Source organism: Ictalurus furcatus, chromosome 20, assembly GCF_023375685.1.
Source record: "Ictalurus furcatus strain D&B chromosome 20, Billie_1.0, whole genome shotgun sequence".
NCBI lineage: Eukaryota > Metazoa > Chordata > Actinopteri > Siluriformes > Ictaluridae > Ictalurus > Ictalurus furcatus.
In genome coordinates this window covers 20,631,589-20,648,131 of record NC_071274.1, presented here as the reverse complement: position 1 = coordinate 20,648,131, position 16,543 = coordinate 20,631,589, and the positions used below count along the sequence as shown (strand labels likewise).

At 40.5% G+C, this 16,543-nt stretch overlaps 1 protein-coding gene across 1 annotated transcript in view; it reads right to left on the bottom strand.

The window, feature by feature from the left end:
* Positions 1–16,543, bottom strand: part of egfra (epidermal growth factor receptor a (erythroblastic leukemia viral (v-erb-b) oncogene homolog, avian)) — a 61,227-nt gene that overhangs the window by 8,168 nt on the left and 36,516 nt on the right. Inside the window, exons 8-22 of the mRNA XM_053651826.1 lie at positions 14,536–14,652; positions 13,737–13,863; positions 12,198–12,271; positions 11,343–11,430; positions 11,025–11,224; positions 9,602–9,734; positions 9,096–9,186; positions 7,150–7,307; positions 7,000–7,038; positions 6,762–6,906; positions 5,731–5,853; positions 4,908–5,006; positions 1,946–2,131; positions 760–915; positions 55–130 (exon numbers count right to left, since the gene is read on the bottom strand). Of these exons, the coding sequence (XP_053507801.1) occupies positions 55–130; positions 760–915; positions 1,946–2,131; positions 4,908–5,006; positions 5,731–5,853; positions 6,762–6,906; positions 7,000–7,038; positions 7,150–7,307; positions 9,096–9,186; positions 9,602–9,734; positions 11,025–11,224; positions 11,343–11,430; positions 12,198–12,271; positions 13,737–13,863; positions 14,536–14,652 (1,812 nt within the window). The remainder of the gene's footprint in view (positions 1–54; positions 131–759; positions 916–1,945; positions 2,132–4,907; positions 5,007–5,730; positions 5,854–6,761; positions 6,907–6,999; positions 7,039–7,149; positions 7,308–9,095; positions 9,187–9,601; positions 9,735–11,024; positions 11,225–11,342; positions 11,431–12,197; positions 12,272–13,736; positions 13,864–14,535; positions 14,653–16,543) is intronic.

The following is a 16,543-nucleotide window of genomic DNA, read 5'->3' as shown; positions in this document are numbered from 1 at the left end:
GCCGCTCTTTCGCGTGCTATTGCGCAATACAAGGAGACGGATTTATTTACTTACCGTAACTCCATACGTCGCTTTGATGCGTGTAGATCCGGTGAAGGATGGATTCAAGGGCCATCCATTTTATCGGCACCTTAACAGACAGGAAACACGACCAGGGTTAAATACGAGTCCTTCTTCCAAGAAGTCCTTTACTCTGTCCAGCTCAAACAGATTGTCAGCTTCCAAAGATTCATCTTTTTTTTTTTTTAACGCTAATTCCGCCGTCGACGGCATCACGCTCGTCATCTCATAGATCAGAGTCTCTGCGATCGATGCGTTCCGGATATCCGTGTCCAACGCCTGCATCGACGTCTCCCTTACGTCTACGCTGGATTTCTCATTAATATGACTTTAAACGTCGCTGGGAAATGAGCGAACGAGAGGGGGAAAAAAAAGCTCAACCAAATGAAAACTGGCCCAAAATAAATCAATAAATAAACAAATGATTTCAATTGAAATTGGGGAGTAGTATCGTGAACAGACTGCGTTCGCAATAATTGTGCAAAGAAGGGATGTGACTAATTTTACGGAACGTCGACGGGTATACAAACTCAGGAATTCTACCAAACTTTGATAACGGAAATTTTTTAACTGATAAGTTTACGCCAGAAACCCCAAACAGACTCCAAACCCAGTCAACCATCATCCATTCAATCCTCTTGTTTCTCAGACATCACGTAAAGTATTTAACTACCAGCCATCAGCGCTGCACGCACTCACCTTCCCTCCGTCCGCGTGGTACTCTTTCTCATCGGCGCTGAGGAGTTTGGCCAAGCCGAAGTCAGTGATCTTCACGTGCTGTGGGGTTTTCACCAGCACGTTGCGTGCGGCCAAATCCCTGTGCACCAGGTGGCGCTCTTCCAAGTAGTTCATACCCTGAAATAAGCAGCAAAACACAATTTCTACAAAGAGGGAACGGATATAAGAGACTGATAACACAAGCGGCCATTTTTCCTTTATAATAAATTGTTTTTTTTTTCATTCGTGCAAAAAATTACAATTCATGTCACGACACAGTGATGATCGATGAGATGCGGATTAATATTTATCACTATATGATGGAGGCCAAATTTCATATTTGTAAACGTGATGAGGCATCCAATGTGCTTTATTCCTCTCCTCACTATTACAGTATCTTATTTCATATTTAAAGCACTGGGGAAATCAACTTCCTTCCCAAGATCATCCTGGAAATCTGACAAAATGCTGACGAATGTTTTTATCTGCCTTTCCCGTAGTGTTTATCTCGGCGTATCAGAGCGGAAAGACGGACGGACGCGAGTCCCATGATGACGATGATGAAAAACTGCTCCGATAATCGTTTTTTTATTTATGAATCCTCACGGACTGATCATATTGCTCAATAAGCAGAGTCACTATGAGAAATCCACGATGGATTTCTGGGAAAATTTGACCGCTCCTTTTTTGGACCGATCGTTATGTCCCGATAACACACACACAAGCTCAAAAGTTTGCATCCCCGTTCACATGCCCTGGTTCATTTATATTATATGAACGGGCCTCACTATGGCGTTTAATGCGACACGGCTTTTTCTTTTCTTTTCTTTTCTTTTTCTAGGCACAGATTCTCAAGCAGGGATCAAAACAACACTCATGAGACCTAAAAAGATAATACTGTCCTTTCATAGTGCTGGAGAAAATGGATAAAATGTGTAGAGAGACTCAGCAAATATGAAGATGATAATAATAATAATTTGAACAAAATTAACATTCTGGACTGAACCCCAGCGTTAAAACAGAAAAGAAAAAGTGTACAATAGGACAAAACCAGGTCTGCGCACTTGACCCAGGCTTTTGCACCCTACGGTAAGTGATAATTGGCTTTGGTCTGGCTCTGCTCTTCCTCTGAATGGCACTTATCCAAGACGGAGGCCGTTGTCCGTACCTTAGCGATCTGCACACACCAGTTGAGCAGGTCCTGCGAGCCGATGTTGTCCTTGTTCGCCCTGACGTAGTCGAACAGGCAGCCGTAAGGCATGAGCTGGGTCACCAGCTGCACGTTGGAGGTCAGGCAGATGCCCAGCAGCCGGCACACGTGCTGGTGTTCCACACTCGCCATCACGTAGGCCTCCTGTAAGCCCAGAAACACTAGCGTATGAGAATTCACAGCGAGTTCATTTTAAGACAACACTGAGCAAGATTGCATGCTTGCTTAGCATCCCTGTGTTGTGAGTGTGTTAATATTACAAATAAACTAGCATGCCAATAATTAGCCTGAATAGCCTGGGAGCCTCTGAAAGAAAAGAACTCCTTATTGATTTATTTTTTTTTTTCCATTTGGTATGTAGCCATAATTTGAAACTCAATATGCCTTCTTACAGGGGTGAACGTCCTCCTTCCGTAGCTAAACAACATCTGCTTACATTTGAATGGATTTTGCTAGGTGGATTAATTAGCATCTTTTCAGCATCGGGAACGGAAATAACGTGCAGCTAGAAGCTACCGCTAGTTCCACGCGCAGTCAAATCGCCGTTAAACATAAGAAGACAGACGCTAGACAGATTCAAATATCTTTTACCTTATTATTGGCCAAAACGTTGGACAATGTGCTACATGCTCACATGCTCGATTGTTTCACTTAGCCTGCAACAAGCTAACTAGCGTACTATGCGTTATTACGTTACGTTAGCGACCGCTTTTCAGGCTCGTTTTCCTGTCAGAACACTGTAGCTAGCTAATGAACTGATCATTTGTCCACACCTGACAGTATTCACGTGCTAAGGGGAGAAAAAATGAGATCTGAGAGCACCACAGATTCAGCAGGGTTTAAAAAAGAAAAAAGCTGCTAATAATGAGCTAGCAATGAAAAAAAACAAAAAAACCAACCAAAAACGCCTAGCACATTGAGAGAGTAATTATAGCCTATAAGGCTATGTGAGCGTGTGTGTGTGTGTCGTTTAGCACAAATCTTCAGAGTAATAGTGTTGTCATGCTGGAATTCAGCTTTACCGGAAGGCACAACGAACTCAAACGTAGCATTAGACTTAAAAACAGGTCACTTTCTGGAAAAAGACTTAATGCTCGGCCAATACAAATAACTGCTCCTTTCGTCTTCAGTCATCAGGGAGTCAACGGCGAGTATTCCAGATGGTTCCCCACGCAGCACAGCCTTATTAATATTTGCCGGCCTGTTCCCTGTCACATTTCTGCTTCTGTAAGTTCTTCTGACTAATTCAAAGGCGGCCGTGTTTACATATCTGACTTATCTTCAGAGTAACCCTGCCGCCCAGGCTATCGCTGAAAACACATCCTCTTATTCAAAGCGGATTCTCTTTTAAACTAATATATTTCATCTTCAGGAAGACCTCTCCGCCTCAGGGTTCAAGGACGTGGGGCAGAAGCAGGACTCCCAAGAAACACGACGGAACGTAACGGCGTAGTCCGTTTTTCTGCGCGGACTCTGATAGCGCGTTCTTCCTTTCCCAGATTTATTCAAATACAGCGCTGCTTGAGAGTTTGCTTGGAATTTTCTATCTCTCGGCATAAATTTGACCTAAAACATCATCGGATTTTCACACGAGTCCTAAACATTAACTTTATTCTTCTTTAACCGTTCTTCGGTAGAACGACCCGTGTGCTTAGGCTCGTTGTCTTGCTGCATGACCCACTTTCTCTTTAGATTCAGTTCACAGACAGATGTCCCGACATTTTCCCTTTCGAATACGCTGCTATCATTCAGAATTCATTGCTCCATCAACGATGGCAAGTCATCCAGACCCAGATGCAGCAAAACAGTCCCAAACCATGACACTACCACCACCATGTTTCACAGATGGCATAAGGTTCTTATTCTGGAATGCAGTGTTTTCCTTTCTCCAAACATAACATGTCTCATTTAAACCAAAAAAAAGTTAGCTCCTGTCATACTTCACTTACTCTATAGCAACTATAAACAGCCGTCCTCTCACCAACCTCTGCCTTTTTTCCCCCTCTCTCGAAGTTAATAAGACATTTTCGTGTTACTGAGAAACCAGAAAGCTCAAACTCCTCTGTCCCGAAGACGTCCCCATGGTGGTTAAAGGAACTGACACTAAAGAAAACATCCTTACAGAAAACATCATCATGTAAAAATAAATAAATAAATAATATAAATCTGTTTATAGTTGGATTCAGTCTATGCGAGCGTATCTATGTGATCCACGTCTCTGTCAGTTAGTTGTAACTATAGAAACGTATATAATGTATTAGAACAAATATAAACGTACTGTCAAGGATGCTGCTATGGAAAATGAATCAACACTTTCTGACCAATCAGAATCGAGAATTCAACAGTGCTGTGATTATGCAATATATCAACATTTAATAGCATTGACAGCCCACGTTTTGTTGAATCAAGGCGAACAGACGTCAAATTACAGCCCAGACAGATGTTAATGTTCATTTAAGGCCAAAATGTACTGTCTGAGTTTTCAAATGTTGTGGAGAAATCATTATTTTCCACACGCTTTGAGAATTTGAATATTCAACTATATGTATATAGTTTTTTGCTTTTTTTAACTAGCATCTCAAGATGGATTTATGCTTAATATTAAGGTCGAGTTCATCACCATCATTACATCATCATCATCATCATCATTCCACAGCAGTATGAGTGAGTGCCAGATGAAAGGGGGTGTACTGTACGGTACATGTGTACTGCTTGGTTCATCTAAAGCAACAGAGCGTCCTGGTGCTAGATATACCATATGCTTGTATCTCATGAATTTCTAATCAAGGGCAAGTAAATGAACGTGCTCAACAACAATCATTCTAGCACGGAACCTCGCCAGAATTAAAGCTGTTATATCCTATATTATAATCTGTGATGCAATATTTCATCACGATTTCAAAAAAAACAAAAAACTCACATCCAGGATCTCCTTGTTAGCTTTCTGCAACGTGGCCTCTCGCAAAACCTTGATGGCGACGGGAATCTTCACGTCTTCTCCTTCGGGGACCCACAAACCCTGCGTGAAGAGATTTAAATCACCTTCATATGAACATTCGTCACTTCAAAACATATACACAGCTTGGCTTTCATGAGCCAGTGGCATAAAGGAGTCGGTGACGTAAAGCCTAGAAATAAACTGTCTCAGATGGAAAGCCAAACAAACAAATAAAAAATAAAATAAAAAACTTCTGAAAGTCCGGTGAGGATTCAGTGTCTCGACGAGGAATAAAAAAAAATATTAAATGAAATGATGTCAACTAGAAACAGGAAGTCAGTCATAAGCACAAATTATGGGGATGTCTAATAATAGCATGAAACTGCTCCGCTTCTTTTTTAAAATTCTGCCAAATGAATAAATGTGAAGTTTGTTTGTTTGTTTGTTTGTTTGTTTGTTTGTTTTCATTTCCAGAGATCATTCATTCGAAAGGCTTTAAGAAGCTAGTTGCTGTAGGATTTAACATGTAGGATTGCTGGATGAATGTGGTTCAATTAAACATTTTACGGAATATTATTCCTTACAATGTAATATATTTATATTGTAAATATATCCTTATTATATATCCTTATAATATACATAAGTCCTGATGTGTTTTATTCCAATTCCACCACAGCAACTGGTCATTTATTACAGTCTAAGAGAAAGACAGATTTTAATTTAGCTGTAAAAGACTTGTACGGGGTCATCCGGCTTCTGTATCGCATGTAGGTCATGTGACCTGGGACATAAAACGGTTAGTCACCTTATACACGGTGCCGAAAGCTCCGGAGCCGAGCACTTTGATCTTCTTGAACTCGGTCTCTTTGAGGACACGCAGCAGCGCCTGGTTCGGAGCTTCTCCGCTGGGAGTGAGAGGCTCCACTAACTGAGAACACACACACACACACACACACACACACACACACAACCACACGTCCTGTCAGGAAACATCTCTACACACTCAGTGAGGAGCGCATCCTGTCTTGATGTGCTGCTTCCTCTCCCGTGATGAACGATACAACACTCGGCTTTGTTAAGAGAGACGTACTTGTGTCCTACTTATCGGCCTACTGATATCCACTACTGAACAACGGATGTCCCACTGACCCAGAGCTTGTGCTTACACCGTAATGACAGGAATAGGATCGTCAAATGTTCTTCAAAGCCCTTAAAATCATATCTTATGACTTTCATTTTACACTGTGATATAAATATGATTTTTTTTTTTTTTTTTAAAAACAAAACAACGAAATATCATTTGTTTAATAATTCCAGTCCATGTCATTTCAGTTCTACAAATAGCACTCAGCGCTAATGAATAGGATTACTACGATATTATTAAACAACCCCTTCAGAACTCCAGCCTATTATTAATAAGGCATACAGTATTATTTCGTAATGACAGTGCAACTTATAAGAAAAGCAGGAAGACTCAATAATAACGACGTCTGGATCCACGCACAAGCCGCGGGAATTGATGTGAGGAATAAAACACTCAGAGGCGTGCCATTACAGGAAAATAATCATGGACAGGGTGGCGCTGTTCCTATAACGAGGAAACGTTCCAGCGGGGTTTGTTCCTACAGCGATTTATCGATGTTTACGCTGTACGTTTTTATCGGTTAAAATAACAACACGCTTTGTAAAATTCGTAGATCGCGTGGGGCGTCCATTATATTTGTGTCCGTTACTAAGGAAAGCGTTAGTGGGAACCGTGCCATGGCTTCAACAGTTTAATCTTTTATTAAAACTCGAGCGTGTGGGGTTTTTTTGAGGTCAGGTGTTGAGCCGAACCTCTTTCTCCTGCAGTAATCTGCGCAGCGTTCTCTTCCGCTTTATCTTCCGTCTCCTGATTAACAGGGCCACGGCCAGAGTGAGAATGATGAAAGCCAGGAGCCCTCCGACCACGCTGGCGGCGATGATCGACGTGCCCGTGTCACTGAGGGACAAGGAGAGCTCGTTTATTTAAACAGAATAGGTTTTTGTCGCTGGTTTTAAAAGACTTGAATTTTTTTGTCTTTCTTATTCTTACCTTGTACCTTTGCAGTCTTGACGTTTTGGTCCAGTGCATCTAAAAAATTATAGGGAGTCATCAAAAAACAATCTTTTTTGGAGAGAAGATATTTCATCTAATCTAATCTAATCCGAGGTCAAATTAGCAGGAAGAAGACGGTGCTCTTACCCTTGGGTGCAGTTGGGGTGGCAGAGCTGGCACACCCGCATGCTGTCTGGGTATTTCCAGACGAACGTGTCCTTCTCCCCGGGAATACCCTGAGGGCAGCGCGAGACGCAGTGCAGCCCATCTTTGTAGTTAAGACACTCCGCACAATTGTCAGGACCCTGCAAACCAAAACAGCGACTTTTACACCTTGTTCTTCTGGAGCCTGATTTATGCTAACACTAAATATGTTCCATCTAGTGTACACATATGTAACTACAAGTAGCACAAGGACAACAGGCAACACAAACACTACCTGAAGCCATTTCTTTTACTGTTTATGAACTAAATTCCTTTCAAACTACGTCGACATTATTATAAACTAGTTAAATAGCCAGCACTCTAACTAGTCAGCTTGCTATCTAACTAGCGTGTTAAGTAATTAGCTTGCTAACTAGCTAGCAAAGCAACAAAAAAAAACCTTAAACAGACCAGCTAATCATGTATAAAGGGCTAAGGTAACAAACTTCACCTGAGCAGAAAGAAAGAAAGAAAGAAAAGAAAGAAAGGATGGGTAGATAGATAGATAGATAGATAGATAGATAGATAGATAGATAGATAGACAGATAGATAGATGGATGGATGGACAGAGAGATGGATGGATGGATGGATGGATGGACAGATGGATGGATGGATGGACAGAGAGATGGATGGATGGATGGATGCAAAGATAGATAGATGGTTGGATGGACAGATGGAGGGACAGATAGATGGATGGATGGATGAATGGATAGATGGATGGATGGTTGGATGAATGGACAGAGGGAGGGATGGATGGATGGATGGACGGATGGATGGACAGATACATGTATGGATGGACAGATGGATGGATGGATGCAAAGATAGATGGATGGTTGGATGGTTGGATGGACGGATGGAGGGACAGATAGATAGATGGACGGATGAATGGATAGATGGATGAATGGATAGATGGATAATGGATGGATGGAAGGAGGGATGGATCGACAGAAGGATGGATGGATGAACAGATGGATGAACAGATGGATGGATGGATGGATGGATGGACAAATGGATGGATGGATGAACAGATAGATGGATGGATGGACGGACAGATAGATGGATGGAGGGAGGGATGGATGGACAGATATATGGATGGATGGAGAGATGTACGGATGGACAGCTGGATGGATGGACGGACAGATAGATGGATGGATGGATGGATGGATGAACAGATGGAGGGATGGACAGATAGATGGATGAACAGATGGATGGATGGATGGATAGATGGATGTACAGATGGACAGATAGATGGATAGATGGATGAACAGATGGATGGATGGATGGATGGAGGTAGGGATGGATGGACAGATGGATGGATGGATGGAGGGAGAGATGGATGGACAGATGGAGGGAGGGATGGATGGACAGATGGATGGATGGATGGATGGAGGGAGGGATGGATGGACAGATGGATGGATGGATGGAGGGAGGGATGGATGGACAGATGGAGGGAGGGATGGATGGATGGATGGAGGGAGGGATGGATGGAGGGAGGGATGGATGGATGGATGGAGGGAGGGATGGATGGACAGATGGATGGATGGATGGAGGGAGGGATGGATGGACAGCTGGACAGATGCATGGATGGATGGACAGATAGATGGATAGATGGTTGGACAGATGGATGGATGGATAGATAGATAGATGGATGGATGGATGGATGGATAGATAGATGGATGGAGGTAGGGATGGATGGACAGATGGACGGATGGAGTGAGAGATGGATGGACAGATATATGGATGGATGGGCAGACGGATGGATGGACAGATGGATGGATGGACGGGCGGACGGATGGAGGGAGGGATGAATAGACAGATATTTCCGCATGCTACAGTACATCCTGTGTTTTGTTGTGGTGTGTTTTTGGAGATCTCTTGAATCTACTCACGGGCCCCGAGCAGGTTAGAGTTCCGTTAAGAGGCTTGCACTCTGGGTCACACTCCAGACACGTCTTATTGACCTCATATTCACGTGGCTCGCTGTTGAAAGAAACACAAACTTCATTATTTTATGCACTCAGGGATACAGCGTGTTCCTCTGGAACTACATATTTAGCTCCGGAACATTCTGCAAGATTGCTCAGACATGTACGAATTAATGCTTCAGGCCAGATATAATGACTGCGGCTGCGTTCACACCATAAAGGGGCACAAATAAAAAATATGAGCCACTTGGTGCTACGGTAGGATACACTGTCCACTGTATCTGATAGCTTCAGTCATGTGACGTAATGGAAATTCATCCTGTTTCGGATACCACACTTCATTGCAAATGTGTGTCCCACTGACATTTTTTCTCAGCTCACATGTTTCTTACATAAAAATCCCAGTACCGGTACCCGTCGGTGGTAAGGTGTAACTGTGACGTTAACTAGATGGTCCAGATCTGACTCACCCTTCCAGGAGGTTACAGGAAGCCACGCAGCTCTTCTTGCGGCTGTGGTTCATGCAGCTGAAGCACATGGTAGGCCCCGGACCCCAGCAACCATCAGGCGTACACATCTCATCACAGATACGGTTCTGCGCCGCTGCAGAGATCAGAGGAAACTGCATCAGAGAAACTGCATCATGTTTAGGAAACTGCATCAGAGTTTCCTGAAGGTCATCAGAAGAAGAAGAAAAGTAAGTTCTCTCCGTTCTCTTGTTTTGTTATTTACAATGATATGACACTGTGATATTGATGGGGTCATTGAAAGGACAGACAGACAGACAGACAGATAAACAGACAGACAAACAGACAGATAGACAGACAGATAGACAGACAGATAGAAAGAACGAAAGAAAGAAAGAAAGAAAGAAAGACTGACAGAAAGAAAGACAAACAGAAAGAAAAGATAGATAGACAGACAAAGATAGAAAAACAGAAAAAAGAAAGAAAGAACAGACAGAAAGAAAGACAGAAAGAAAGTAAGGGTAGATAGACAGACAGACAGAAAGAAAGGTTATATATATATATACATATATATATATATATATATATATATATATATATATATATATATATATATATATATATAAAGACGCAGAAAGAAAGAAAGAAAGAAAGAAAGAAAGGATAGACACACGTAGAGACAGAAATAAACAAACAAACAAACAAATAAATAAATAAAGACGCAGAAAGAAAGAAAGAAAGAAAGGACAGACACGCAGAGAGACAGAAATAAACAAACAAACAAACAAACAAATAAATAAAGACGCAGAAAGAAAGAAAGAAAGGACAGACACGCAAAGAGACAGAAATAAATGAACAAACAAACAAATAAATAAATAAAGATGCAGAAAGAAAGGACAGACACGCAAAGAGACAGAAATAAATAAACAAACAAACAAATAAATAAATAAAGACACAGAAAGAAAGAAAGAAAGAAAGGACAGACACGCAGAGAGACAGAAATAAATGAACAAACAAACAAATAAATAAATAAAGATGCAGAAAGAAAGAAAGAAAGGACAGACACGCAGAGAGAGAAATAAATAAACAAACAAACAAACAAATAAATAAAGATGCAGAAAGGAAGAAAGAAAGGACAGACACGCAGGGACACAGAAATAAAGAAATAAATAAAGATGCAGGAAGAAAGAAAGAAAGAAAGAATTGATAGAATAAACAACCCTCAACCCTGTTTTGTTCAACACTTTTTCTTATTTATCAGCGAAATTCGACCAGGAAGCGAGGAAACCTGAAATGAACTGTGTGAAATAAAAGGCATCTTTCCTTCGATTCCACGTTGAAAAGTAAGAAAAACTAGTTTCAGAGACAATGTGGAAATGTTTCTAAGCTTGAACACAGCACATGGTGTAGAAAGTAAACTCTGTACCACAGGCCGCAGCGTCTGCGTTCTTAACCAATCTGGCGACCTGCGTGTCGGATTTAAACAGGCGTTTCCAGTGATCCGGACTGTTGTAGCACAGGTTGGGGTTGTTCTCGATGAGTACGTTGCCGTCGCTGATCTCCCGCAGAGCACGCAGGCCCAGGTGTGTTAGAGGAGTCGAGCTGACACGCAGACTCAACGTACCGCTGCAAGAAGTAAAAGAAAATGATAAAACCTCTTGAAATGCTGACTCTTTGCTTATCGGAGCCGGATTATCGGTAAATGAATACGATACAAGAGTTCCTCATCATTTTTAAAGCTTACCGGTGTTTGGTTCTTCCGCGGATCACCTCCAGGTTTTCGAAGGGGCTGAGAGAAGTGATGTTTTCCCACACCTGAATCAGCAGAGTGCCTGGTAATGAAGGGGAATGAATGAGTTAATATAATATGATGAATTACATCATACACTTTTCTGAGAGCGTTCAATAATTACATTGACCCTATGATGAAAGTGTTGCTATTACACATTCGGCTGATGCGCCGTGTGTGGTAGGAAATTCTAGCAAAACTGTCATTAGTACACGTTATTAAAAATTATACAATATATCATTAGTACAATTAACGTGGAAAAATATGTAGAACATGACCACAAAATAACGGTTTAAGCCGCGACCTCAGCACAAGTCTATTACGTAGCTATGGAAACGCCCGGAACGCTTGTTTGCGTTGGGATGAGCCGCTTGTCAGTCGTTTTCTAGACACGCCCCCTGTTATCTTATAGCCAAGACATCCTTTCAAAAAAATATTAACAAGAAGTCTTTATAGAGTTTCCAGGAATTGAGATGGAAAGTGATGTCCTGGCAGTCCTTGCTAATGCTAACGCTAGTTAGCATGCTAATGCTAGTTAAACCGTCATAGGGCTTGGGTGTGGAGGTTTGTATGCATGTGTGGGAATCAGCAGCGGGCTCAAGGAGACGAGACAGGTACACATTCTTTTCTATGTTATACAATAAATGATTATATTTTTTTAAACCAAAAAAAAAAGTCATCAGACAACACAAACGCTCCACTGAGAAGAAGGGATTTTTTGTTACTGATTATTATATTGCACATGTGCGGTTAATAGAACTGTAATTGGATATAAGTAACGGGCGTACAGACAGACGGAGCTGCACTAACCGGTAATTTCTTTGACTGTTTTGAAAACGCTGAGTCTGGCAGGATCCAGCGGCTTGGTGTTAGTAAATAGATCCCTGAAATAAAAGATCAGAAACATTCATTTGTTAACCAAATACTGACCAGCTTTCTGTTCATCGTTATCAGTTTGCTGAGGAATCTCACTCGCTAGACCCATTAATGATATGATGGAGTCACAGTTTTACCAGATGTTTTTTTTTTTAGAAAGAAAGGATAGATAGACAGACAGAAAGAAAGACAGAAAGAAAGAAAGAAAGAAAGAAGGAAAAAGATAGATAGACAGATACATAGATTAGATAGATAGATAGATAGATAGATAGATAGATAGATAGATAGACAGACAGATAGATACTGTAGAAAGAAAGAAAAAAGAAAGAAAGAAAAAGATAGATAGATAGATAGACAGATACATAGATTAGATAGATACATAGATAGATAGATACATAGATAGATAGATAGATAGATAGATAGACAGACAGATAGACAGATAGATAGGCAGATAGACAGATAGATAGGCAGACAGACAGACAGATAGATACATAGATAGATAGACAGATACTGTAGAAAGAAAAAAAGAAAGAAAGAAAGTATAGACAGACAGAAACTGTAGAAAGAAAGAAAAAAGAATGAAAGAAATAAAGAAAAAGATAGATAGATACATAGATTAGATAGATAGATAGATAGATAGGCAGACAGACAGACAGACAGATAGATAGACACAGACAGACAGACAGACAGACAGATACATAGATTAGATACATACATAGATAGATAGATAGATAGATAGACAGACAGATAGATACTGTAGAAAGAAAGAAAAAAGAAAGAAAGAAAAAGATAGATAGATAGATAGACAGATACATAGATTAGATAGATAGATACATAGATAGATAGATAGACAGATAGACAGATAGATAGGCAGACAGACAGACATATATTGTAGAAAGAAAGAAAAAAGAATGAAAGAAATAAAGAAAAAGATAGATAGATAGATAGATAGATAGACAGACAGACAGACAGATAGATACATACATTCATAGACAGACAGGCAGACAGATAGATAGATATAGATAGATACACAGATAGATAGACAGACCGACAGATAGATAGGCCGATAGACAGACAGACAGACAGATATACAGACAGACAGACAGCTAGATAGATAGACAGATAGACAGATAGATAGACAGACAGATAGATAGATAGATAGATAGATACTGTAGAAAGAAAGAAAGAAAGAAAGAAAAGATAGATATACAGACAGACAGACAGCTAGATAGATAGACAGATAGACAGATAGATAGACAGACAGACAGATAGATAGATAGATAGACAGATCGATAGATAGATACTGTAGAAAGAAAGAAAGAAAAGATAGATAGACAGACAGACAGGTTTCAGGTTATTATTCATTCTGAGGACTATTTTATCCAGCTTGGTTACACTTTGAGGAAATGCCTCTTTGGCCATCCTGGGGTAGCAGCTAATCCCCCTTCATTATGTCTGCATGTCTCAGCTCACCCGTGGAACGTTGGCTTCAGGAACGACAGGTCTCCGTTGATAGTCGTGCAGTTCTCGAATGAATCGATGTTGGAGGCATTGACTGATATGACCTGAGTGAGATGACCCATTCCTAGTCCAGAGCACACTGAAAACATAGATATTATAGGAAAATAATCAACAACAGGGTGAACATTTATTATTTTCCAATAACGGAATATCGCAAAGTGGTTCATTCTTCTTATACCACAACAATTTGCCTGCGATTATTATTATTTTTTTATTATTAAGTAAAGAATCACAAATTGTACTTGTTATCCATTTATAGTTACATTCAATGTTGCGGAACGTCTATGAAACAAGTCAGTTCCTGTCACGTTATAGCAGCTATAAACAGTCATTCCCTCACCAGCCTCTTTCCTCTTATGGAAAACAAATGAGCAACACAGTAGTGCTGACACTGACGACTCCTTCCATAAACGTTAAACGAACATCTCCTTGGAGAAAACTTCACCATGTCAATATCAATTCCATGTTTTTATTTGTTAAGTAACAGCACTTTTTCAAAACAAACGTTGTTTAGTATTACGATCAGACGATGTGTACGTCATACTCAAAAAGCCCCTGGGAATTAGTTACTATGGAGACGATAATATCGATGTAAACTTGTGCAGCAAGAAACTACTCTCAGAGCTGCGGCTATACAAACATTAATCAGCACCCCTTCTGACCAATCAGATTCAAGAACTGAACGGCGCCGTGAGATCGGTGTTTGAATGCAATTTTAATTCGATTTCAATTCCGTTCTCTCATACATTACCTTTCGGACACAGGCCGTCACACTTCTTACACTTCCTGACCCCGTCCTCGTCCACTTCATGGGTTCCAGGACTGCACACTCGCACACACGCGCCGTGGTCTGTGACCACGTAGTTATCTGTAAATGAAAAAAGAAAAAAACGCTAAAAATGTTTGACGTTACTCAGAAACCAGGACAGTCCGCGAAACGAATGCAAGCTCACGATTCAGGATTCAATGATTGTCTCTGCTTCGGTTGGAATCGATCACACTTTAACTACGGTGCTCGGACGCACGGATCTGTGCGATGACCAAAAAAAAAAAAAAGAGTTTCCCTTTCCACCCTCCCCCCAGCTTCTCTTAAAGTATCCCAGAACATGCCATTTTAAACCATTATAAAATAATAATGTAGAAAGACCGTTACACTAAGCGATTATTTGTGTTTGCTGTTTATTTCCTCCTTTTCTTGAAACCGCTATTCGTATAAAACCTCTATATACTGTAACTGATATAACACTCAAATCACGCCGATAAAACAAACTGAGTTGAATTGAATGAATAAATTGCTTCTTACTGCACAAGTAACTAAAAATCACTTTCAATTAAAAACGGCAGGATTATTGACTATGTATGAATATGCAAATTCAAAACACGCCCATATCATCCTACCATGGTAAGACACATAGCCGGCTAATAAACCGGCTCAAACGAGTGTGATTTCAGTATCCGAGTCTTGTTTCGCACATTTCATACTCTCAAGTGTTTATTCAATAATCACCAAAGCTATGATATACATATAAAAGCTTTATCGAATTTCATACGCTTGGTGTCAGGTTGAAATAACTGGTTCTTCTGGTTCTTTCAGTCTATTTGACGCAATTCACTTCCTACATTTTGGCTTTGGTTTAATTTTCCTCTCTACTTTTGTTTCCTTAAACTTGTTAACCCCTTAAAATCCTGGTGTATAATTTACTCGGTCCTTCGTATGTAAATATAATTTAGCAACTGCTACGGATTATTCAGTAACCAATGGAGGGCCTTTTACGAATGCTGTAAATATAAATGGATCTTCAGTGACGCTAATATAGAAAGTGTGTAGGTACAAGAATGTAGAATGTGAGGACCTGCCAATGGTTTCTGGGAGTTGAAGGGGTTAAACCTGGTTGTCTAGTGTTACTTGTGTTGTTGACACTGTGGTAGACATGACAATGCATTTGCAAGAGAATGGATATACCTAAAGCCATGGCGTGAGTCAGGCAAAGACAATTGAGTGAAACCGGAAGAAACACGAAACAAGGTTTTGTTTGCTTGTAAATTCATTAAAGTGGAATTTAAATGTAATAATAATGGGTGCCTGAGTTGAGCAATTGCCTAAGGTTGCGTTTTTCTTGTCAAGGGAATGGTGAGATTGAATTCTGAGGATGCTTTGCATGTCTGGGAGTCTGAGAAGGAATAATGGTGATTCTTTCAAACCTGTTGTTTAGGGTGGTGATAGCTAATCATGCGATGGGAGAAAATTGGGTAAAAAAAAAACTTGCATGACTGAGTTTATCATAAACACTATTGCTAGGAATGTTGGGTTTCACGCGGTGTCTGGTTTTGCGGTCCTTGTGTTGGGTTCGCACGGCATGTTTTAGGGTCTCATTTGACATTTCAGCTCTGATTAAACCTCTAGCTAAAAGCATGCCTGCTCAAAAAGTCACTACAAAGAAGTCTTTGGTCATGGCACCACAAACACTTTATGTATTTACAAAATAGAGTCAAATGAACTGGTCTTTGGGAACAATAGTGATCAGTGATTGGTCTTTGGGAATGATGGGGATCAGTGATTGGTCTTTGGGAACAATAGTGATCAGTGATTGGTCTTTGGGAATGATGGGGATCAGTGATTGGTCTTTGGGAATGATGGGGATCAGTGATTGGTCTTTGGGAATAATGCTGATCAGTGATTGGTCTTTAGGAATACTGGTGATCAGTGATTGATCTTTTGGAATAATGGTGATCAGTGGTTGGTCTTTGGGAATAATGGG